A 26,330-nucleotide genomic window follows, 5' to 3' on the forward strand; every position below is an offset into this window, starting at 1 on the left:
TTATCTGTTATGAATGAAAATCTTATTCAGCGTTGTAATAAACAGCAGCTTTATTTACACTGCAGAAGTAAAATTATTAATGTGCAAACAAACCTTGAAAACCATTCTCATTGGTTTAGCAAAAGAAAGGGCTTTTTAAAATGGGGAAGAGGACTTTTTAGTAAATCAAAATATTTACATTAAGGGTTTATTTTTTGCAAAATGGGCAAGACATGGAGGCAAGCGTAACAGAATAATGGCTCCAACGGTTTGTAACTTTCCTTCTTATACTTCCTAAATTCCAAGAGAAGCATCCTAAACAAACTCGTTTCAAGCAAGCAGAGAAGGAGGCCTTAAGCAGATGGAGAAGTGTGCAAGCGATCACAGCAACAATGGACAGCAACAACTCTTTCTATCACTTCCCCAGAATAAAGTTCATCAGTATAAATCCCAAGACACTGGAGAAACAAAAGAAAAACACTGTAAAGAATTTCTTCTGCAAAGAATTTTTTAAAAATGGAAAAATTCTGATAACACATTTATTTCAGACAAATGTTTGTTTCAGACAAAAATATTTAGAAGCTTCCCTTCCCCCTCTCAGGATTAGCCTTGAATGTGAGTTTCCAATAAAAGTGATAGGTGTCCTAGTGATACCTGCAACTAAGAAACCTGCACAAGTTCAGAAGGTGAAACACTGATTTCAGCATGCAAAGAAAGTGTTCAGAGGTTGGGAGGGTGAGATGGATTTGCTTCCCTTCCCCTGCTTCAGTTGGTTTATTTTGTTTGGGGAAATTTATTGGAAAACAGTTGTGTTTCCAGGCAAGGTTCTTGCAAAATTGTAGAGTAACAGTTACAGGGTAAGAAAGCATGATCGTGAACAACATTGTTAAAACTTTTTTTGTTTTTTTCTGCTCAAGTGCAGCATTTTTAATAGTCAAGATTTAGATGATGGCTTTAGAAGTCAAAATGGCAAACTTAGAAAGATGTAAACATCCAACAAGTTGTAAGTAAGAGCACAAAGCAAGAGCAATGGGCGGTATTTTTTCTCTTGGTAGGAAGGGGTTATACAACCAAGGCTGATATGGAAGCCTCTTTGGAAGTAAATACTGCATGTGTCAATCATAAGGAGTTTGGATTGGATCCATATGTTTGCTTCTTTACAAGGAGAGGATTTTGTGTTTGTGTGTACAGAAAAAAATGTAGCCAACCCTGGTAAATTAGGACGAAATGCTTCAAATGATGCCTCTTCACTTTGTAGGTCCACATTGCAACAGAACATGGGATGGTTGGTTATGCTGGGATACCACTGCAGCAGGACAAACTGTAGAACAAAACTGTCCAGACTACTTTCAGGACTTTGACCCTTCAGGTAAGGATTAAGACTTACTTAAGACAGTATTGTATGTCTATTAGAGAAAGCCAGTAAAAATATTTTCGGAGCGCTGAGAATTTGGGTAGAATTATGCAAATTCAACATTATGACTAATCTTTAAATAATTTGAAAGCAAGTTCTTTCTAGTATAGGTTTCTTATTACTTCAAATGCATTTGGTATCATATGTCACATGTCAGGCCCGCACAAATTATAATGTGGCCCATTAAATGTCTGTCAAGCTCTGGAGAAAATAGTTCCAGGCAGGAAGCACAGATAGGAATTGAATCAGACTCCAGGATTGTTTTCATGCTTGGCTACTAGACTGTGCCCAGTGTGATACCGTGTTTCTCATAAAATAAGGCCGGCTCTTATTTTTTTTTGAGCCCCGAAAAAACGGCTAGGAGGTCTTTTCGGGGGTGATTTAATTTCTTTCCCCATGCGCACCTCCACCTAGAGCACCCCATGCACACTCACCTCTCCATGAGGCCGGCACTGGAAGGTTCCCAAAGGTAGAGTCACCAGCTGCTTCTATCGGCCGGTAGAAGCGGCCTCGGGGCGAGCACCCACACGCACTCCCCTCGCCACGAAGCTATTTCTATCAGCCAATGGAAGCTCCCCAAAGGCAGAGTCACCAGCCGCTTCCATTGGCCAATAGAAACGGCTTTGTGGCAAGGGGAGTGCATGTGGGAGAGCAGCTGCAAACTTTTCTTAGCAGAAGGGAAGCAAGCTGAGTTTCTCTCTCTCTCTCTCTCTCTCTCTCACACACACACACACAGACACACACACACACACACACACACACACACACACAGAGAGAGACCACCCCAGCTAAGCCCTTCTGATGAGAAAAGGTCTCAGCATCTGCGGGGTTCCCACCGCCGCCCTCCCCTTCCCAGGCCAGACCTTTTCTGGGCACCCTGCCAAAGTCCCAGGGCAGTCGACCTTCCTTTACCTGCTGCCACCGCTGGTTTGGGGAGTGGGGGGGCCACCGTGGAGGGAAGAGGAAGCAGCAGAGCTCAGCTACTCTGAGAAGGGAGATCGGGCGGGCTCCCGAAAGGAGTCGTGGGAGCAGTCCTTGTGGGAATGCGGCGGGGAAGTAGGGTGAGTGTGAAAGGGTCACCGCCGTGGCACAGGAGGGCGGGAGGGAGCTGGAGCAAAGAAGGGCCGGGGAGAAGCTAAACCGTCCTTTCTATTGCTCTGGTGAGGGCCGAATATTTGCAGGGGCTGGTTGGAAAGGCCTAATTTTGGTATGAACCTTGAGTCGTGGGGGGAGTTGAACGACGAAGGCACTCTGCACGTGATCCGAGGCAATCCTGCCACAGCTCACGGGTGGCGCTGCTAACAGTTTGGGGGAGTCTGAGAACTTCAGCAATGCCTCCTTCTCTCTCTCTCTCTCTCTCTCTCTCTCTCTCTCCTCCCTCCCTCCCTCCCTCCCTCCCTCCCTCCCTCCCTCTCTCTCTCTCTCTCTCTCTCTCTTTGAATGCCTGAAAGAGCACCCGTCATTAACCAATTAACCAACACCAGCCTTGGAATCCCCTATTTCGGCATAATTCGGGATGACAGAGGAGCTGTAAAATCAGGAACTTGGTGACGAGGTGCAGGTTCTTTTTTTTTTTTTTTTTTTTGATTGAGTTCAATCACGAGACATTTCTGGATTTCATCAGACGTCCGAGGCATTCAGAAGAACTTTTGAAAAACTTGCAGGTCTAACTTTGAGAAGCAATGAGTTCAGTCCTCTCAAATGGCAGAGGTTAGGGACGGTCTTTGGAGACCTCCCTTCTCCTTTAGCTGAGGGAGACCTGGGCGATTTTAGGCCAAAAGCTGCCCCGGAGAGACTGATCAGAGAATAGGCAGGAAAGCAAAACAAGAACACATTTGGGCTAAATCTCACAATTTTTATCCAGACACAGATACACATGTGCTTTCTCTCCTGCCCTGCTGGTAGATTCAAAGACAACTAATGCGCACTCCCCTCACCACAAGGCCGTTTTTATCAGCTGATGGAAGCTCCCCAAAGGCAGAGTCACCAGCCACTTCTACCGGCCAATAGAAGCGGCTGGTGACTCTGACTTTGGGGAGCATCCATCGGCCGATAGAAATGGCCTCGTGGCGAGGGGAGTGCGCACAAGCGCTTGCCCCGAGGCCGCTTCTACCAGCCGATAGAAGCAGCTGGTGACTCTGCCTTTGGGGAGCTTCCATTGGCCAATAGAAATGGCCTTGTGGTGAAGGGAATGCGCATGGGCACTCAGCCCAAGGTCGCTTCTACCAGCCGATAGAAGCAGCTGGTGATTCTGCCTTCAAGGAGCTTCTATCAGCCAATGTTCTATCGGTAGTAGATCAGGGTATTCTAGCCTAGGCTACCTGCATGGTGCTCCTAAAAGCAGGTTTTCTCCCCCCCTTCCCTTCCCCCCCATTTCTCTTCACCTCGTGTAGTTCTAATGAACAATGTGAGAAATGGTGGGGAAACGTATTGTTTAAATAGGCCTAATTTTGGGGGGTGGGGCTTAATTTCACCTCACGCCTAGAAATCATGCTGGGCCTTCCTATTGGTGGAGGCCGTATTGTTGGAGAAACACGGTAGGTCATATGTTGTATATGCAAGAACAACATTATGGGTCTTCTTTATATTTTGAAGTATCATATTTATGTTCCAGATGGACATTTGATCAAAGACGTTTCAAATAATTAGAAAAATCAAACTGTTCCAAATCTCTTGAAATAGTTTGGAATTTGTATGTGCAGAACAAGTATCCATAGATAGATTTGCAACTAGTTGCTTGTTGTCTCTCTTCATCTAAGTTCAGAGCTAGAGCACGAAGTCAGGCATTTAAGCAGGGTATTTCAAGCAATTGAGGAAGCTTATTAAGGAGAGCTTCTATTTCAGTTCAGAAGTTGCATTGATTGTAATCCATCATTTACAGTAATTATGTACATTTAAACCTGTTTAAATGCATATTTTATTGCTACAAAGTTAAAAATAGTAATTTATGGATTTAATGGAAGGAAGAGGAATGCAGATCAAAATAGGCAAGGAAGTGTTGAGAAAACATCTGGTTACATTGAATGAATTCAAGTGCTGGGGCTCACCCCAGGGTTGGTGTGATCTCTGAACTGCTGACTCAGTGGAGTGTAGAGTGAATGTCTGAAAACTGAAGAGCTATCATTCTTACAAGTGTGGTTTTTTTTAAGTGGGGGGGACGGGACGACCCAGGAAGTGATGTCTAATCAATTTGACATCACTACCTGGAAAATCCTAGTCATCAAGTTATGGTTTAGCCAGCAAGTGTAAGATAAATTAGTGAAGAAGGGTTAATTTGTTAAGCATTCCTGAGAATGTGCTTGATAGAATTTTGATTGAAAGGGGGTACAGAAAGTGATAACAAGAAAAAACAGAAGAATTTAGTAAGGCTTTCTGCCAATTGGTGGGCTAGATTAGATTTTTGCTGTTTAGTGGATTGTTGAAACAGCTGAAAATTGACAAAATATGTAATATATATTTCTTGCAAGACATAAATTGGCAGTATATAAAGGAATTGCTATATGGAAATAATATTTATGTAATTATTATGGAAGTAATAATTCAGTGAAGAGAAATATAAAAGTAAATTGAATGCAATGGGAATGGGAATGAGGCTCTTAAGAAATATGTATGGTAAATAAACATGGATTGAATACAAAAGTGAGTGACCAATCAGTAAAAAAAAAAATACATTGAAGGTCATATATAGAAAAAAAAATGCAGATCCAATTATCATATGCTATATTTTAGAAAACGTGGAAGAATGGAAATGGTTGTGGTTTGTTGGAATTTATGGGATTAAACTCTAAAGAACAAATGGTAATGTAATGTCTGAAGCATTGTCTCAGCAAGATGGAAGCAAGGATGGTTTGCAAGCATAGAAAAGTATGGAGTAAATACAGTCGTTTAAATTAGTTTAAGCAATCTTTTCTTTTTCTTACTTTGTTCTTCAGATGTAATTGCCTTACTATTTATTACTCATTTTTTATGCTCTGCATAATGTTGCTTACACCAAAAGGGAATAATGGTGATGTGAGCGTATGTACTGTATATGTACATTTCAATGCTTTTTGCTGTTGCATTTATTGAAATGTTAACTCTTTTGGCACAAAGAAATTATAATTCCACTTTTTTCTCCTTAATTTTTCTCCAAAAGAAAAAGTTCATAAGATCTGTGAAGAAAGTGGACACTGGTTTGTGCACCCTGAGAGTAACAGAATTTGGACAAACTATAGCCTTTGCACTCATCAAATATATTATAAATTGCAGGTAATTGCATTCTCGGAAGAATAAAGGATTTTAAAAGCCTAACAATTGTGAAATGTCCACTATGTTAATTTCTTCTTGCTTGCCACTGCATTATATTTCAGTAAGGTTAATTAATTCACATTGCCATCCTAGAATAAGTTACCCTGGAAGAGGGCGCATTGAATTAAGCAGGGCCTATTTCTCTTAATGTTTATTAAGGTGTTATTTTATTAAATAAAATACAAAGAAGAGAAGGAAAAAATAGGAAATTAAGGGAAGGAAGAGGAGGCTATTGAATTACTATGCAGTTGGTTTACAAATTTTATAAGACCGATTGATACAGTCCTTGACTGACCCTAGAAACTTCATTCCAGGGGGGGGGGAAATAGCTTCGTTTGTGAAGGGCTAATAATGTGCAAGAAACCTGAGAACCTGTTCTATAAGAGCAAAAAATGGAGCAACAGTAGCAGCAGCAACAGTGGAAAAATACTGTTTCCATTTAGGACAAGCAATACACATCCTGTGTGACACCCTCCCACCCCCCAGGCACTTTGCTACCCATCCTATGGCTCTATTTTTATTCTGGCCAATTAATCCTGTAGTGTTTTCAAGTGCAGCAGAATCAAAGGCAGACAGCAGTCCGATGCAGAGGTTCACCAGTCATGCAGCCTGGTTTGAAATCTGATCCTCTATTCAAGTTCTGCTCTGCTTTTTTGATGCATGAGAATCTGGGCAGCTAATTCTATGGACTTCCAGAAGTGACACCCAACCTGGAATCATTTCAAGAGCAAGCAAGGCTAATCTATCTGTCTCTTCTCTCTATGTGTGGATTATTCAGAGCTGCAATGACCAGATTTGACTGCTAGCTCGGTGGCTTTGGATCTGTCATGGGTGCTTTTTAAATTATACTCAACTTGATTGACTCAAGGTCAAAAGATCTGAAAAGCACTGGAACTTATACAGTTAGTCCCAGTAAGAGCTGAGGAGAAGTTTTATTTTGAAAAAAATATCCAAGATACAAAAGTGAAACCTGCAAACATGTATTAGTGATTTCTTTTTATGTCTATTGTCTTGAACTACACCCTATTTCCATTACAATTTATACTATGCACTATTCTACATACTATAGCAGGGGTGGGCAAACTACGCCCGCTGGGACACATCCGGCCCGTTGGTCATTTTAATACGGCCCGCCTCTGAAAAAAAAAATATTCCTCTCTGAAAAAAAAATTGGGGCCGGCCAAAGAGACCCAGCGCGCGCCAAAAAATTGCACACACAACACGGAGCTGGGCAGCCGCTTCCTGGTAGCGGGGCCAAGGCCACCGCCGGGGAACGCCCACTGCTTTCCCTTGCCAGGGCTGAGCGGTGGCGTGTTGCCCTGCGCTGCATGGCCCCGCCTGTGGCAGCGCTTCTCAGCTGGTCTCCTCCTCCTCGGCCATACAGAACAAACAGGCAGAGAAGGAGGAGACCAGCCGGCTGGTTGGGGGAAGCTTTCTGCGCCGAAAGAGGCAGCTACTAATCTCCGGCTTTGCTCTGCTTCTCCAATGGTCCGGCACCACCCTGTTCTTCTTGTGCTGCGAAAGAGGCGGCTAATGATCTCCGGCTCCGCTCTGCTTCTCCAACATCCGGCGCCACCCTGTTCTGTGTCAGGCCCAGTAAGTCCGAGCAGCCGGCGCACAGAACAGGGCAGCACCGGATGTTGGAGAAGCAGAGTGGAGCCGAGAAGAAGCCTCCCCAACTGGCCAGGTGCTCTCCTCCTTCTCTGCCTCCTTCTCTGCCTCTCCCCTCTTGCTCCTCACAGTTGCCCTGAGCTGGTACGGTTCTTTACTTGGGCAGCCAGACGCCCGCAGCAGCAACAGGCAGTTCTGCCCGGGCTCTGCTCAGGTGTCCAGCTGGGGCTGTCAGGAGTTGCTACCACCGGCGCAGCTCCGCGTGGCTCCAGTCCCACGTTGCCTTGGGAAGGAAGGCAAAACCAGGAGCCGCTGAGCCTGAACCTCCGGTGCCCTTGCTGCCGTTGCAAAGCACCGCCGCGGCTCTTCCTTTTGCCTTTCCCTTCCCGAGGCAACGTGGGACTGGAGCCGCGTGGACCCGTGCCGGCAGTAGCAACTCCTGACTCAGGGGCCTCCGAGGGGAGGGGAAGGAGGAGAAGAAGGGGGGAAGGGGGCGATTCCCAAAAATCTTGTGCTGACCCAGCCCGTCTGTCAAATTTTAAAAGTGAATGCGGCCCCCCGAGCCAAAAAGTTTGCCCACCCCTGTACTATAGTCTACTGCTACAATTATAATATATACTTACCTGTTTTTAATATGTTATATTTTACTATTTCTACTATAACTATACTATTACTATTGCTTCAATACTATTATTACTATGAAACAAGGTTTTAACTCCTAGAGACACTGGTCTATCTTTAAATCCTCTCTTCCCCCCCACTCCATTCCTCTCTCTCACTCTCTCTTTCTCTCTCTCACCGCCCCCCCACCGCCTTTCTCTCACACACACATACCCCTCTTCTATTGTGTGGTATACACTAGCTTGTGTGGTATAGTGGTGAAGGTGACAGACCAGGTGTGGCGAAATCCTTGCTTTCATCAAAATCAACCACAGAGATTCCTTGGAGAATCTTCAGGTCAGTCCTTCTCAGCATAGCTTACCCCAGAGGAGGAGTTGTGAGAGTAAAATATGTGGAGCAATAACAGTAATGGTGTGTTAGCACATTTCTTTAGAGTTAGAATCTCCCATATCCCAAAAAACCATGTTTGCCTAAATTTAATTGTGCCCTTCCTATGAACTCCCTATAATTCCTGGCACAAAAAGATTACCAGTCCTTTTGGCTGTGGAACATTAGACTCCTAACCTTGATGGGACAGCTACAATGAAACAGAAATATTTGATAGAGATAAGAGAAGTCAAGTTTGCTGTGAATCTCTTTGTTTCAGAAATATGTTCTGTTTTCCCTGCATATCTGATTGCCTTAATTGCATTTGTGTTAGCATTTGTTTATTTCCCCTCCTCCTGAAAACACGGTGGAAAATTCGTATTTGCCATGTCATCTGTAGTGTATAGATTTCCCTTCTTATGCTGTTTACAACCATACTACAATACACATGGCTTTCATAAAAACAGTTTGGAAGTATGCTCACTTGTAGAAAATGAACTCAATATGTATGTATATACTTAGTATATACTCAGAACGTATGCTCACTTGTAAAAAGAAATAGGGATTGACATAGAACAAATTAGTGCAGTCAATAAAATGTATAGAAAAATAAGTAAAATATTGTTAAGCTACAGCATGGGAGATCATGTTAGTATCACTGTTGTGTTTAACAAAATAATGCTTGAAGTTTACGAGCATAGAAGTGCTCTTTGTTTTCAGAGAGACTGCACTACAAATAAGCAAGGCAGGATAATTATTAAAAAAATCAGTTCTCATTAATATTTTAAAGAGTTAAGATCTGATATAATTTATCCTTTGATAACATTCTTTCTGATAATTCATGGTACCTATCAGGACAAAATCTCTCAAAATATTATACAATAAAATAAAGAGAAGTTCTAAGCTTGACATAAAACACATGCTTTGTTTTTAGGATAGAACAAAATGCTTGGCGTATTCGGATTTTTTTCTGTCAGTTCACAGCCAACTTGTCAGTTCTGTCAGTTCACAGCCAAATGTTCACAGAACATTTTGAGTAGGATGGCTCCAAGCTCAGATTTTGTTTTCAGATTCTCAGTTCCTACAATAAAATACTTAAAATAAAGAACAGAATCACATTTTCTTTAAAAGAGTGGCAAAAGGAAGTAGTTTTTTAAACAGTTTTTAAAAATCCCCAGCGATCAGAAAATCAGAAGAAACAAAAGTTCCTATTTAAAACTCCACAGAAATTCTTAGCAGAGGGACTTCAGAATGAGAGACCTCCAGTGGAAATGGTCACCCTTGTCCTGCCAACTTGATCATCCTTAAAGAAAAAGGAGATAGATTTTGGAAGATAATCAAACTAGCCTCTAACTAGAATAGCAGCACAATTTCAGAAATTGTTGTCACCAACCCTAGCCTACCTTGCCATTAATGAGATATGCTGAAATGTTGCTCAGATATTAGATTTGATATTCTTGTTCTCGAAAGCAATTATCAGGCATGATATTTTTTCCAATTAAAATCGAATTCCGATTTTTTTGAATCGCCTGGCGAGCGGCGGTCGGTGCGAGCGGGCGGTCGGTGCGAGCGGGCGGTCGGTGCGAGCGCGGTCGGGTGCGAGGGGCGGGCGCGAGCGGCGGGCTACGCGGCGGTCGGGTGCGAGGGGCGGGCGGGAGGCACGTGGCGCGCGCGGGCGCTGCGACGGGGCGGGCGGGCGATTTCTTTGGCCGGCTCCCGATTTTTTTTTTTCTGAGGGGAATATCATGCCTGAATTATTTTGAAATAATGTTTGGGCTAATACTTAGTAAACTATACTTAAGTGCTCATTCTTCTTTCTGCATTTTATTATAGACAGCTCTGAATCTGTACTATATCTCTATAATTGGCCATAGCCTTTCAATTGTTTCACTTCTCATTTCCCTTGGCATATTCTTCTATTTTAAGTAAGTATAATTTTCATTTCTAAATTGCATTTACCCCTATAGCATATCCAGTAGTCATTACCTGTATGTAATTAATATGTTATCTCTGGCATACTGAGTACTAATTTACAGCAAGAGTTGTTAAATTGTGTTCATATTGTCCTAATATTAAATTTTTGAAGTTACCTCACAGAAAACTGTTGGGATCATATGACTTCAAAGTCTGTGCCTGATTTTATAGCAATTTTGATACAGGAGAAACATATGAAGCCACTGTTAACTGGGATGGGTATATAGAGACCAAACCTGCAAGTACAATATAGTTTATATAATACAATTTTTCTGGCAAGTTGTATGCCCAAATATGAATTTGTATACAGCCCATATGGATGACTGACTGTTAGTGGCAATTGATTTAAACTGCTGTGGTAAATGTCCTTCAAGATTTCAGAAATCAGGAGAAGGAATAATTAACCAACAAGAAATATACACCGTGTCACAAGTCACTCTGACCTCTGTTTTGTTCTCTATATCAGGGGTCGCCAACCTTTTGGACCTCAGGGACCACCAAACTCATAATTTTAAATCCCAGAGACCAGAGACCCTGGGAAAATAAAAAATAAAAAAACTCTGCAGGAAAATTCCCCACCCCAATTTCCTACCAATCGATCATTCTTTATTTGGGATTGCAGAATACCATCTCCAGTTCCATTCTTAGGGGGAGAGGCTTCATGCAAGGAAAGCAGCAGAAGCAGCAGAAATCTTTCTTTCTCTCCCCCAAACTCTGTCAGAAATGAGTCTTTGTGAGACTTGTCACGCCGGCACAACCTCTTGGAGCAGGATGCCTTGCAGGGTCCAAAAGACTCATTTCTGGCAGAGTTTGGGGGAGAGAAAGAACGACTTTTGCTGCTTTCCTTGAATGCAGCCAAAAGCAGAAGAAGAAAAAGCAGAAAGAAGCAACCCGGTGGCAGGCCTGGTGCGTGGGGCAAGTGGAGCAAGTTCCCTCTCTGCCTTTTCCCCTCCCTCACTACATCGTGTTGTTTGCAATGCAAGTGCTGCAAGCCTTGTGTTCCCACAGACCATGTGGGCAGCGCAGCCTTGGGTTCCCACGCAGCCTGGATTAATTGCTTTGGGAGGTGCTTTGGGGTGACATTTCTCTGTGGACCACCAAAATTTTCTCACGGACTACCAGTGGTCCCCGGCCCGCTGGTTGGCGACCACTGCTCTATATTATATAAACAATTTATTGCTATTCCAAATCTTGAAAAACTTCAGTGTAAAGCTCTTCTATCTCATCCAAGTAAATTTTTAGGAACTTTGGCTTACATCTAGAATACATCTTCTGCCTTAATTTTGTTTTTAAATGAATGCTGTTTATATACTTGCAATTGTTTCTTTAATGTACATTGATCATATTCAGAAAAATATGTAGTTATCTGTTAACATGCATCTCGTTAAATCATTCCTTCTTTGTGGGTAAAGAATCTCTGCTTTTGTTGTGTTCAAACCAGAAATCAATGGTGATCAGGTTCAAAATAAACCAGGATACTAAACCAATTTCAGAAGATAGCTTAATATTTTCTTTTGTCTTGATACTGATCACTGTAGTTTTCTAATGTGGACAACTTTCCCAAATTAATGGCTTCCTGGAATAATTAAGGTACTACGGCCAATCTTTAACTCACAATGTAGAGTGAACATTTGTAGAATATTTTATCACACAAGACTTGGAGCGATGAAAGTAAGTTAATGAAATCAGTTCAGAGAGTCATTTGGGTGACCGTGGGCTCTTTCTGGCTGGTTCAGAGGGTCAAATGCTCTTGAACTACAAAACAACTTTCCAGTTAGCAATTAAACTGCTAACAAGAAACTGTTGTGTGCAAAGGAAAAAAAAATAGCCACACATTTTCTGCCTCTCTAACCTAACTTTCTCTTGCTCATTTTCTTTCAGGAGCCTCAGTTGCCAAAGGATCACATTGCATAAGAATCTCTTTTTCTCTTTTGTTTGCAACTCTATTGTAACAATTATTATTCTGTCAGGAGCTGCCAACAGCCAAGCAGTGGCTGCAGATTACCCAGTAAGTGACTGCCACATTAATGTTTTTGCTGCTTCATAAAATACCTGGCAACATAATCTACTAAACTCAGGGGAATGTCATTCTATGTAAATATGCATAGCTTGTTAATTAAGCAATTATAATAATCAGTGAAATAATATGAAAGAGGAGCAGTGTTTATAGGAAATCTCATATGCTCCCCGAATATAATCCTGATTATTCTGTATTATATATTCATGGGTAATATATTTATGGGTACAGCGTCTCTTGATAAAAAGAGCCAAAGTAGGGTAGTGGTTAAGGCATCAAGCTAGAAACCAGAAGGTCATGAGTTCTGGTCCCACATTAGAAACAGACCAACTGGGCAACCTTGGGCAGTCACTTTCTCATAGTCCTAGGAAGGAGGCATTGGCAAACCTCCTCTGAAAAAGCTTGCCAAGGAAACTGCAGGGACCCATCCAGGCAATCTCCAAGAATCAGGCACAATTGAACAGAAGAAAAAGATATCTTGATATTAATCTATACAGTAGCCTTCTGTCTCTCTTTCTCTCTCTTTTGGGTCCTTTCAACTGGATATGTCCATGCTATTTTTTTCGGCAATATTTTTCAGAAATGGTTTGCCCTTGTTTTTGTTTTTTTTCTGGCTGAGAGACAGAAAGACCGAGACTGGCTAAAAGTTACCCAGCTACCCTAGGCAGGACTAGAACTCACACTCTTCTGTTTTGTAGCCAGGTGCCTTTAACCACCAAAATATCCTTAATCCCATTGATGAGAGTGGTAGAAATTGCTGCTAACTGTATCCATGAACACCCATACCTTATTAATTTCTGGATGGAAGTGGCTGCCTAGTGGCACCTGTAGACTCTCAACATAAGGAAGTAAGCATCTTGTTATAGTGGTTTGAATGGAGCAGTCTTAGAAATTTGTTTTCTCTTTGTGCTTCCATTGTTGCTGGTCCAATACAAATTGAGTTGGTTTTATCCTCTGCATATCACAAAAATATCTATAATTATATTGGTCTTTTCTCCCATAGGTTGGATGCAAAGTGGCACAATTCCTTCACTTTTACTTAACGGTTTGCAATTACTTCTGGATGCTCTGTGAAGGCATTTACTTGCACACTCTGATTGTGGTGGCTGTATTTGCAGAAAAGCAGCATTTATTTTGGTATTACCTCCTTGGATGGGGTAAGCTATTTTTCTTCTTCCCCTCCCCCTTCCTAAGTATGTTAATATCACTTTCTGGGCCCACTCATACTGTAATTTTAATTCAAGGGGAATTTTAATTTATCCAAAGAAAACCCAGCAGCAATTTGTAACCTCTGTTACTTTCTTTATGCAACCAAGAGATTCTAAATATCATTTTACGTTAGATACCACTCCCCACACTAGAAATATATCATTTGTGGCTTTTAAGTGTGTATTACCGACTCACAAATCTTATCTTAGCTAAATGGGGAATGTGTTGGGCAGGAAATGACTTCTTTGATTTAGAAAAAGTAGTCTTCTATTAGGAAAGGGCATGAGGTCATGATTATTCATTGTTTCCCATCTTAGGAGTGTTTATACAGGCAACATTATTTGTTGAAAAAAATATATTACCCATTCCAACACTGGGGGATAACCCCACCATTTATTTTTCCAGGAGTTCCTTTGACCTCTTTTGTTCCCAGAGTAAAAAGAAGCCACACCTCTTGAATAACCTAAGCTTTTCCCCTCTTTAATGGGTCAATAGGTGTTGATTTGCTTTATTCTCTAATTAAATTCCAAAGGGGAGGAACCCTTTCTCGCCCTAAATGTCTTGCATCATCTAAGTGCAGCTCCTGCCCCAAGGCCCACAATTGTGTTTGCGATTGTTTATTTGTTGCTAATGCATCTGTGGTCCATCACTTTGGCTGACTAAAGATGCTATTTCAAGTTCAGTTTTGCATCTTAGGCTCTGAACTTGTGTAGGACCATTTGTTCTGTAGAATTCTAGCCTATGCCGTCTCTCACAATCATGTAAAGCCTCTTTCCAACTGAAAATGCATCTTTAGAAAAGCAGATGTGAGGATTAATCAGCAAATATTATAGGCATTTAGGAATGGTTTCTAGGTTTAGCCAAAATAATATGCAAATAATAGGAAAGGAATTATTTAGGTTCATGTAAGAGGTGATCTCTGCACTTGTGGCATCGTGAGGGAATAGAATAAGCTTCAATACTTCATAGTCTATTCTCTCCTGGTCTCCTGTCAGGGAGAGAAAGACTAGAAATAATTTCTGGGGTTTGGAGAAGACTCTGGTTTTTTTTTTTTCCTGATATTGGAACCTCCTAATAGCCATCTTTGTTATGGGCAAAATTATGGTAATAAATACAGGCCTACCTTGTGCAGGATTATTATGACCATAAGCTTTTATTCTTTTATAATGAGTAATTTAGATTTGAGCCTACTGTTTAAATCAAGGGTGTTGGATGTTATGTAGCCTCTGGGATCAATTTTTATTCTTTCATAACACATGCTTATTTTAAGATTAACAATCCATTAAATGTGGATCTAGCTGAGAGCTTTAATTTATGGAGACCCATGTACAGAGACATTTTAATGTCACTTTAATTAGATGAATCAAGGCTTAAATCAAGGTGGATTTATAGCTTTAAATGCCAGTGTTATAAAAATAAATTGTTCTATATTAAAACATATTTATTGCTAAGGTTGATTCTAATTCTCTATGGGTATCAACTCATTTCATTAATTAGTGGTAACTGTGGTTCAATAAATTATAAACAAATCAACCATGAATATGTGTGTTCGATTGTTTGTGTGTTAAACTTATAGTTATTTCTTTTTTTTTTTTTAATAAATAAATTTTATTAAATTTACAATTAAAAACATATCAACATTACATACACAAAACAGAAAAAAACAAAAAAAGAACACTCGGTCTTACAAACTGGAAAGAAAAGAGAAGAAGAGATGTAAAAGAAAGAAAGAAACAAAGGAAGAGAAAGAGAAAAAGAAAAAGATGCGTTTAAAAACAGACAATATCCTTTTTGACAGTCTACAAGATCCAATTCTCCTACCTTAATTTGAATACACACATCTTATCGATATCTATGCTTAAATTACCCATTGTCCATTAAGCAATTTATCTCTGACTAACCAATTATACCAAGAGTTCCAATTATCGTAAAATGTTGAAGACTCTTTGTTTTTAAGTGCTATAGTTAATTTATCCATTTCTGCACAATCACATATTTTCTGGATGACCATTTGTTCTGTAGGTGCATGGGGTGATTTCCAAAACTGGGCAAACGCTAATCTGGCTGCAGTTAGGATATGAATTGTTACATATTTCATCTTTTTGGGTAAATGTTTATCAGAGATCCCTAGTAGGAAGAACTCTGGTTTGTATTCGATTTGTTCTTTGGTTATCTCCTCCAACCATTTTCTGATTTTTGCCAATATTTCTGGGTTTCTTTGCAAGACCACCACATATGAAAGTAGGTTCCTTCTATGCTTTTACATTTCCAGCATTTTGGACTCGTGTTTGGGTTCATTTTCGCCAACCTCGAAGGGGCAAGTGCCATCTATAAAACATTTTGTATGTATTTTCTTTATATGCTGCCGATTTTGTAATCTTAATATTTCTGTTCCAAATCTTTTCCCATTCTGATAATGTAATACTTCTTCCGACATTCCTGCTCCAGGCTATCATGTTCCCTTTGACTATCTCTTGTTCTAATTCTACTTCCAGTAAGTATTTATAGAATTTGGATATGTTCTTTTTGTTTGATCCTAGTAAAATTTTATCTAAATACTGCAGTTTGTTATAAATTCCAAAGTCTTTTATATCTTGTTTGTATCTGCTATGGATTTGTATATATAACCACTGATCGATTTTAAATCCCTGTTCCTGTAGTTCTTGTCGAGTTTTTAATTTTCCTTGGATCTAATAAATCTTTATATTTAATCATTTTTGTTATGTCCAAATTATTGGGGTGTACCATTGCCTCCATTGTTGATAGCCAGATCGAATTTTTAGATAGTGTTTTTTGCATATTTTTTTCCAATTAATTAATAATGAGTCCCTAATGAGGTGTCTATGAAAGTAAGACTGTTTGGGTTTCCCCACTTCCCATAAGAAGGCATGCCACCCTCTCTGGAGGTCATGCCCTTCTAATGCTAAAATTCTTTTGTTAAGTAAGTTCACCCAATCTTTTATCCATAATAAGATAGCTGCCGAATAATATAATTCCCAATTTGGAAGGGCTAGACCCCTCTACTTTTTGCATCTTGTAAGGCCTTTACATTGATCCTGGGTTTTTCCCCTGCCAAATAAATTTAAGTGTGATCTTATTTAATTCTTCAAAAAAAATTTTTGGCAACTTAATTGGGATTGTCTGGAATAAATAAAGAAATTTTGGTAATATATTCATTTTAATCGAGGCAATCCTGCCCAATAAGGAAAGCTGCAACTTATTCCAGGATTCTAAATCTTTCTTTGTTTGTTGAAGTAGTTTATCATAATTGTTCTCTTTGAGTGATTTACCTTGTGGTGTTAACCATATTCCTAAATATTTGACCCTTTTTGTTACCTGTATCCCCATCATTGTTTCTAATTCTTCCTTCTGGTTTTCTGTTAAATTTTTGGTCATTAATTTCATCTTTTTTCTATTAATTTTTAATCCTGCCACTGTGCCAAATTGTTCTAATTCTTTTATTAGATTATAACCTTTTCCATGGGTTCCTCCAAAAGAAAAACCATATCGTCAGCAAACGCTTGTAGTTTATATTCTTCTGATTTGACCCTCACTCCTCTAATTTCAGAATTTTGTCTAACTCGTGTTAAGAGTGATTCTAGGGCAAAAATGAAAAGAAGAGGTGAGAGAGGGCAGCCCTGTCTGACACCTTTTTCTATATTTATTGGATCTGTTTGTTCGCCATTGATTAGTATATTAGCCTGTTGTGTGTTGTAAATAGTTGTTATAATGTTTTCAAATTTGGTGCCAAGACTCATATTGTAAATTTTTTGAATTAAAAAGTGCCAATTTAAGTTATCAAATGCTTTCTCAGCATCTAAAAACATGAGTGCGGATTGTTTCTCCGGTGGGCTTCATAATATTCTAGGACATCGATAACGGTTCTTAAATTGTTCTTTATTTGTCGGGACGGAAGAAATCCATTTTGATCTTCGTGTATATGTGGATTTAAAGCTTGTTTTACTCTATTAGCTATGATAGAAGTAAACAATTTATAATCGGCATTTAAAAGTGAAATCGGTCTATAGTTGTTGATGTATCTATGATCTGCATCCTCCTTCGGGATTAGCGAAATCAGCGCCCTCCACGAGTCCGGCATCTTGGCTGCCAGAAGTACCTCATTAAACACTTCCAGCATCAGTGGTCCTACTAGTTCCAATATTGCTTTATATAGTTCTGCCGGGATCCCATCTGGTCCTGGAGATTTGTTATTACTTTGATTCTCCATTGCTGACTTCAATTCAGACCATGTAATATCTTTATTCAATAACTCTATCCATTCCTCTCCAATTACCTTGTCATTCGTCTCCTCTAAATAAGTTCTTATTTTATCTTCATTAACTTCCTCCTTTTTATATAATCTTTGAAAATAGTTGTAAATGATATCTTTTTTCTTCTCTATCTCATGTTGTAAGACATCTTTCTCATCCATTAGTTGGTGTATCAATCTCTTTTCTTTCACTTTTTAAGTTTATGGGATAGCCATCTTCCTGGTTTATTTGCATGCTCAAAATAATTTTGTTTGGACCTTTTCAAGTTAATTTCTATTTTATCTTGTTCAAGTAAGTTCAATTTATGTTTAATTGTTATTAACTGATTTTGTGTTCTCTGGTTTTTAGGGATTTTTGAAGTTGTATTTCTAATTCTTTAATTTGTTGTTGGAATTTATTTTGTTGGGCATGTATTCTTTTATTTCTCATGGCATTATAGGAGATTGTTGTTCCTCTTATAATTGCCTTCATTGTATCCCAAATATTTTGTTTCGTGGTTGCTTCATTATTATTTTCTTTTTGAAAATAATTTAATTCCTCTTTCAGCTTCTTAATGTACTCTTCTTCGCTTATTAACTGAGTATTTAGTGTCCATCTTTTCTTTGTTTTTCTCCTATCTCTCCAAATTAGTTGTATTGGGTTGTGGTCGCCCATTCATTTGGTAGGATTTTAATTTCTTTTATTTCATTGGCCAATTCCCCATCCATCCAGGCCATATCTATTCTGGTCCAGATTTTGTGTGGATTTGAATAATATGTGAACTGTTTCTCTTCTGGGTTTAGTTTCCTCCATAAGTCTATTAAGTTTAATTCTTTCATCATGTCCTTACAGGGCATAGAAAATTCTCTTTTCCCTTTCTTGTTCTTATTCACATTACTATGGTCTTTTTGATGATCAGCAATGGAGTTGAAGTCACCTATCATGCAGATATTCCTTTTTCGAAACCTATTATTCTCTGATGAAGATCTTTAAAAATTTCCCTTGTTCTTCATTTGGCGCGTAGATTGCTACCAATAAAAATGTAATATGATTAATCCAAATTTGTATAACCAGAGTTCTTCCTTCCGGATCCGACCAGGTTAGTTCTGCTTTTACATCATCTTTCACAAATATTGCAATTACTTTCTTTTTATGTTTGTCTGCTGGTGCTGTAAAAAGTTTTCCAAGTTTCGGGCAAATTAAATATCTTTCATCCTTTTTCCTAATGTGTGTTTCTTGTAGGCATATTATGTCGGCGTTTTGTCTAATTAATTTAGTTAATATCCTTTTCCTTTTAGATGTTGAATTTAAACCATTTATATTAATGGAGAGGAGTTTCTTTCCCATCTCCATTTATCTAGGTCTGTTTAGTTTTTTGTCTAGTGGTGATTCGGTTTTCTTCTTGCTGTTGTTGTGAGATTGGTTCTTCTCTCCCTGGTTGTGGTTTGTCGTTCCCTAAATTTTGAGGAAGTCCTTCTTTTTGTTTCTATGGTGATTACAATCATCCTGTGGTTTCCTTTTAGTTTCCTCCTTGGTGTATTGGTTATCCGTGCCTATTAGCTGATCATGAAAGTCTTGGGCCTGTTCTATAGAATCTATTTTGATTTTTCTCTCTTTCCAAGTTATTAACATCCCTTCCGGATTAACCATTTAAAAGGAATTCCTTTTTTATTTAAATAATTGGCCAAGAATTTATAATCCTGTCTTATGACCCTCACTTTCCTTGGGATTTGTTTTAGGATCATAATCTCTTTACCTCTATATGTTATTGTTTCTTCTCTGACCTTTAAGAATTAGGTCTCTCACACACCTCCTTGGAAACGAATATGAATTTCTCTTGGGCAGTTATGGCGTCTAGCATAACTTGTGCTGACCCTATACACCTCGTCAAATTCTTTGATTAGATCGTCTTTTTCTTTCCCTAACCATTCAGCCAATAGTTCTGCCATTAATTGTTCTAATTCTTCATTTTTCGCTTCTACCACATTTTGAAACCTTAAATATGCCGCTGCTTTATCCATTTCGAGGTGGACGAGGAGTCTTCGGTTTCTCTAGTTACATTTCTAAATTCCTCCTCTATCCTTTCAAAGCTTGTCTCCATCCGTTCTGTCCTACTCTCTATTTCTCTTATCTTAAATTCGTTTTTCTCCATAGCCTGTTGCAAGGACCCTATCTTATCCTCCACCTTAAGTAAATCTGCTTTCATTTCCACTTTAAGCTTTCCCATCTCATCTTTTAATTCGCTAATATCCGCTCTGGTTTCTTTGTGATTCTTAATCATTATTTCTTGCATCTTGGATATTGCTTCTTGCAAGGATAGTAGGGTAGCTTGTATATTAACGTTAGAGACATTGGACTGTTTTTCCCTATTAGAGATTCTTCAATGGTTTTTGGATTGTTGGTGAAGCAGAAGTTAAAGTAGTTGTTAGGGTCGGGTGGTCTTCCTTCCCGATTTCAAAGCCATAGTTGTCGTGGAGGTAATCTCTCTTAATATTTGTTTTTGTTGTTGCACTATATTGGATATATTGTCCCAGATCACCATTCAGTGTTTAACTCCTAAAATAAAAATTCTATTCTAATACTTCAATAGTTATTTCTATTGCTATTGCAAAAATATCCAAATGCAGATTTATATAATTCCAAACCAGTTCTTAAAATTTCTTGATCATTTATAGAAAACATATCTGTAAGATCAGCCATGAGGTGAAATTTCTTTAGAAAATCAGCCTTCTCTTGTTTGTTTTGCTGTTTGTATTTTACCTTTTATGATAAAATAAAATAAATATACCTAAGCAGAAAATTAGCCTTCCCCCAAATTAGGTATCCTAATTTGTGTGGACATCGTCTCCCAGAATATTCTTCAGTAACTATTTGCAGTGGAGAATTCCATACAACACATTTCTGTCGGTTGCTGCTCTAATTCAAATGAGACTTTGACAGCATTTGGAGAGCAATGGTGGCTGCCTCCAAGAAACCACACCTGCTGTTTTCACCACTTTGCAATCCTAGTCTCATGATGCTGTTGTATCACAAGGTTAGCCAAGAGACTTTTTTTTCCCAAATTTTTTTTATTTTTTTATTTTTTACACATCTCTTCATGTGAGCAACGTGATTCCAGATTACAATATTTATACATAGTCATAGTTACACTTTCAACTTTCTTAATTAATTTCACTTCAAATTATTATCCATTTGACTAATCTTTAGATAAATTTCCCTTTCATATTTCAATTCATTAATTCAGTATCAAAATCATTTCATCCTCACATATGTTTTCAATTCTTTATCCTCTATTATTTCCATTTTCAGCTTATCACCTATTTTATGTTACCTTATGTATTGTTAACATCTATAACTTTCTCAAGACCAATATATAATTAGACAGTCAATGAAAGAAAAAACGAGTAAAAGTAAAGTAAGATTAATACATTTAGGATCCACATGGTATATCCCCCCATCTACAATATGTCTTATATCTATTCCAGAGATATTCATATAATCATATCATATTTTTTCTTTGTTTCCAAAATTTACCTATATAATTTTAATAAATTTTCATTCCCCTGCTTTTGATTATAATATAATTCATTCATTATAAATATTTTACATTCCCATATAATCCCTTCTAATTCATCATATTTTCTATTTTCTCATATCCTTTGTATAATCAATTGTATTTTCTATTTCATGTATACCACAAAGAAAAATAAACTAAAATCAGAGTTAATTTCCCCTTTTACTTCCCTTTGACCAATTTCAACCTATAGCATTTATATAACCCTAATTCACAATTTTTAAACATAATTAATACCAGATTTTCACCCAAGTCATCATATTCTGTTTTCCTAATATCATTTAAATAGTCATTAGCATATTTTAGAATATATATATATTAGAATATATATAGAATATATATAGAATATATATAGAAAGGATTAATAACAATAGAACCCTCTTAATATCACTCATTCCACCTCCTTCGAGGATAGCGAAGATGCACCCCAACGTGAGTCAGCATTGCTGGAAGTGTAGGAAAAAAGAAGGAACCTTTTTTCCATATGTGGTGGTCTTGTGCAGAAACCCAAAAGTATTGGAAGAAAATCAAAACTTGGTTGGAAGAAATCACAAAAGAGCAGATCAAATACAAACCAGAGTCCTTCCTACTAGGGATTTTTGACAAGCAAATTTCCAAAAATCCTAAATACATAACAATACACATTTTAACAGCAGCCAGATTAGCCTTCGCTCAACACTGGAAACAACATCAAACTCCATCAGAAGAAATGATTATTGAAAAAATCTCCAAATGCGAAGAAATGGATAAATTGACTTTGGCGCTAAAAAACAAAGACACTTCACTATACTACGATAGCTGGAATTGTTGGTATAATTGGATTGACCAAAGATAAATTATATATCATAAAGCATAAAAGAAAAGTATCAACCCATAATAACGAGGTAGCGATATAAGTAAAAAACAGGTGTGGTTATATGACACAAGTTAAGGTTATGAAAACAACAGAAGATCTTGCAAACTGTTAAAATAAGAATACTTTTAACCTTGTAAACTCCTTCTTTCTTTCTTCCCTCTTTCTTTTTCTTTCCTTTCTCAAAATTCTTTCCCTCTTCCTCTCTTCCTCTCCTCTTTTCTTTCTTTTTCTTTCTTTTGCTTATTTGTGTATGTATTGTGACTGGTTTTAATTGTAAAAATTAATAAAATATATTTTTTAAAAAAATCACTCATTCCATATTCATTTTTCTCATCTATAATTATCTAATAATCTTAAGGTAATTCCCAGTAAGTTATAAACTTCAAATCTCCCCAGTCTACATTTCTAATAAAAAATACAAAGATACATTCCCATGTGGTGTCCCCCTTTTATGCTATATCTAACCCTTATCTCTAAATCTCTCGGCCTTGTCATTTCTCTTAGTTTTAGCCAGTTTTCCATTTACTAAGTTTTCCTGGCATTTCCGGTGGCACTTCCATCAAGGATGGACGGAAACCGTGATCGTGCGCGGCTTCGATCCGTGCTTACCCTGTTGGAGGGATCCCTTCAGGACTGAACCATCAGACACACCTCGGATCAGTGGGAGAAGAGGGGGAGACTGCCAGCTGGGTTGAGGGGAGCCGCATCTCCCTTCCCTGGCTTGGTATACTCCCCTGGAAGACAGGGAGAAGCGGCAGTTTTAATGGCTGCCCTGAAGACAGGAAGCTACTGGGACCTAAGTGTGTGCTGGAGAGGTGAAGTGGTGAGCGGCAAGAGAAGCTGAACCTTTTGTTTTAATAACCCTGAAAAGCAGAAAGAAAGATTCCTCACTTGAGAGTACAACAGTGGCAAATAGAAAACAAGAGGACAATATAAGGTAAATAAAAATCTGGACTACCAAAGAGCTATAACGAAATTAAGGACAGAATTGGGAATAATATACAGAACCTGGCATTAATTAGGCATTGGATAAAATGCTTAACTTGCTTGGAATTGATTATATGTTTAAAAAAAGCCAATGGTTGAAATGCTTGAAAATTAGCATTAATATAATTAGAAAAAAGGGGGAAAAAAGAACTTTGAAAAGTGGAAGTGATATGGAGAGCCACCTAATGGTACAAGCCATTTTTTTCTGGATAACTTTTTGGAAAATTACTGGTCTGTTAAATGTGTGAATGAGAAAAGACATGAAATAAAAGACTTTAACATAACAAGAACCCTGGAAGCTTAAAAGAAAAAATTAGAGATTGCAGCAAGACGACAAAGGAAAGCAATATCTTGGGGCTGTTGGGGGTTGACTGTGCAAAGGAAAGAGAAGGACCAATAAAGAAAAGAGATATAAATGGAGTCTCTTGGCAAGGATTACAATTAACTTTAATAAAATAAAGAATAACACAATTGATTAAAAAATGGAAGAAGCAAACAAAGAATTTAAGTTGGAACTGCAAACTATGAAAGAAATGATAAAAGAAAGAAGGGGTCTATTGGACACACTGGCAGAAAAAGTAATGCAATTTATAGCAGAACAAAGGAATTCTACAGAGGAGGAGCTAAAGAAAGAGGAAAACAGCCAAGATGGACATGAAGATTCAGAGACATTGCCAAAAGACACAAAAGGAACCAAAACTAAGACATTGATGACAGAGATTGTAAATAAAAGAGAAAAAGCTCCCAAGAGTAAGCAGAAGAAGAAGCTGTACAAGAAGAAATTTCAAAAAAGAGAAAAGGAAAGGGGGGGAGGAAAGATGGGGGACTGGCAGATGGAAATAAATGTAATATTAGAGGAAAAAATAGGGATAAAAAGGTTAGCCAAGAGACTTGAACAGTCAGGTAATAAGCTCCTGTACACACATCCTGGAATCTACTTTCACCATGAGACTAGATTGATGAAGCCAGACAGAGTTGGAAAATATCAGAAATCTGAATTTAAAACTGTGTACTCCAAAATATTCTTGTGGACATTTTAATTATTTACAGGTTGAGTTGATTGCATCCAAAAGGGCAACTAACAGATATGGAGCATAATTAAAATATGAAGGGTTAAAATATACATAATTAAAATATGAATATAAATAATGCTAAAATGAGGAGGAGCAGGCACCAAGAATGGTTTTGAATCTGCCTGACTGTAATTTTGGCTGACCTGAGTCAGAGCAAACTGGCTGACATCCAGCCTGAAGTGTGTGTGTGTGTGTGTGTGTATACATATACATATACATATACATATATACATATATATCAGCCAAAATTACAGTCATATATACATATATACATATATACATATATACATATATACATATACATACATACATACATACATACATATATATACATATACATATATATCAGCCAAAATTACAGTCATATATACATATATACATATATACATATATACATATATACATATATACATATACATACATACATACATACATACATACATACATATATATATATATATATATATATATATATATATATATATATATATATATATAAAACTACTTCTTCTATGGGAATTTCTCCACTGGCAGTATTGCATCAAAAGTTGAGATGTTTTACTGATGCAATACTCAAAATTCCCTTGCCACATCAGTTGAGTAGCAAAACTTGGTCGCAAGCCACTTGTGCTTTCTCTTCTAACGAAATTGGCTTGAAAACAAGGGAAAAGATGTTTGTGGTCAACTTTCATGGGCTGGGTTCCAACAAAGCACTTAGAATGTTTGCCTGGCTGCATGAATTTAATGGCCTCCCTCTGAAAACTTGGAGAGTTCGTGTGCTTATGAATGGATTAAAGGTGAAATGGGCTTTAACATCTGGCCAAAATTATATCTTAATGGCAAAGTAACTAAAACAAGCTTATTTAGTCAACAGAGATTTGTTAAATGTTAGAATTAGTTGCAGGAGCATTAGTTTCAGGAGCATTAACAAACAACAGCCTTTCATTCCCTAAACAGAAATAGCTTTTCTTAACAAAAGCCAAGCAAATGATTTCTAATCAGGCTCATGGAACAAAGTCAAATTATTACAATGCTGACCTGATGTTAAATTGTTGTTTTTTTAAACAAAAATGGAAATTGTCCATATATAAAGAGCTCTGGATAACCATGCTTGGATAATAGCAAAAAAAGAAGATGATGATATTGTGATAGATCTGTGTATACCCATGATACAGTTGGTTAAGGCACTTGGGGGACGAGTTGTGATAGGAGTTGAGGGGGTGTTAATTGCTCCTTGAGTGAGGGGATAGTCCCATCAGCTTTTAAAAAGATCGTGCCTCCTCAAGTGGCCATCACTTGACCCAACTATATCATTTTCATCCATTCTCCAATCTTCCCCTTTTAGAGAAGCTTCTAGAAAATATAATCGCACTGCAGCTTCAGAGGACTCTCAGAAAAAATGGATTATCTGGATCTCTTTTGGTTGGGATTTAGACCTGGGGGAGGTACTGAGATGGTTTGTATTGTGCAACATCTCCTTCCTCCAGAACTGGTCCCAATAGTTATTGAAAGGGGAGGGAGATCTAGTACACACTCTCTACAATGTGGAGTATTGCGGGGCTCAGTTCTCTCTTCTTTCCTTTTTAGCATCTAATGATAAACTTTCAATAGGTCATGCAAAGGTTGGGGATTATATCACCAGTATGCTGATGATATTCAGCATATATCTCTTCCAGGCCTTTTGAGTGTTGTCATGGACATCCTGTCCAATTACTCAGAGGCTGTGGAGGCCTGGATGGGATAGAATAGACTTTGGCTCAACTCAAGCAAAACTGAGCAGCTTTGGGTGTTTGGACCTCATAGTGCTGGGAATTTTTCATATTTGGTTCTGAATGAGGTGGCATTGCCTCAGACCTGGTGCACAATCTGGAGATCCTACTGAACTCACAGTTCCTGCTTGAAGAGGAGGCCTACTCATGGGTTTGTCATGTCACCATGGCTTCCCATCAGGACTACTGCAATGAACTCTACATGGGGCTGCCCTTGAAGAACATTCAGAAGTTTCAGTTGGTGTGTAATGCAGTTAATAACACAGATTGTTTCATGCATTTTACACATTACTTTGTGAGCTGCCAGTGTGCTGCTAAGTGTTATTACCTTTAAAACCTTGGG

General features: G+C 38.3%; 1 protein-coding gene across 2 annotated transcripts in view; it reads left to right on the forward strand.

The window, feature by feature from the left end:
• The window catches only part of CALCRL (calcitonin receptor like receptor), an 89,359-nt gene that overhangs the window by 52,361 nt on the left and 10,668 nt on the right, over positions 1 to 26,330 (forward strand). For both annotated transcript variants that reach the window (XM_026668026.2, XM_026668025.2), the window contains exons 4-8: positions 1,238 to 1,348; positions 5,529 to 5,641; positions 10,112 to 10,203; positions 12,134 to 12,260; positions 13,273 to 13,426. In XM_026668026.2, the coding sequence (XP_026523811.2) occupies positions 1,238 to 1,348; positions 5,529 to 5,641; positions 10,112 to 10,203; positions 12,134 to 12,260; positions 13,273 to 13,426 (597 nt within the window). The remainder of the gene's footprint in view (positions 1 to 1,237; positions 1,349 to 5,528; positions 5,642 to 10,111; positions 10,204 to 12,133; positions 12,261 to 13,272; positions 13,427 to 26,330) is intronic.

The sequence above is a fragment of the Notechis scutatus genome, chromosome 1 (genome assembly GCF_049901735.1).
Source record: "Notechis scutatus isolate UNSWTSFEM ecotype Mainland chromosome 1, rNotScu1.2, whole genome shotgun sequence".
NCBI lineage: Eukaryota > Metazoa > Chordata > Lepidosauria > Squamata > Elapidae > Notechis > Notechis scutatus.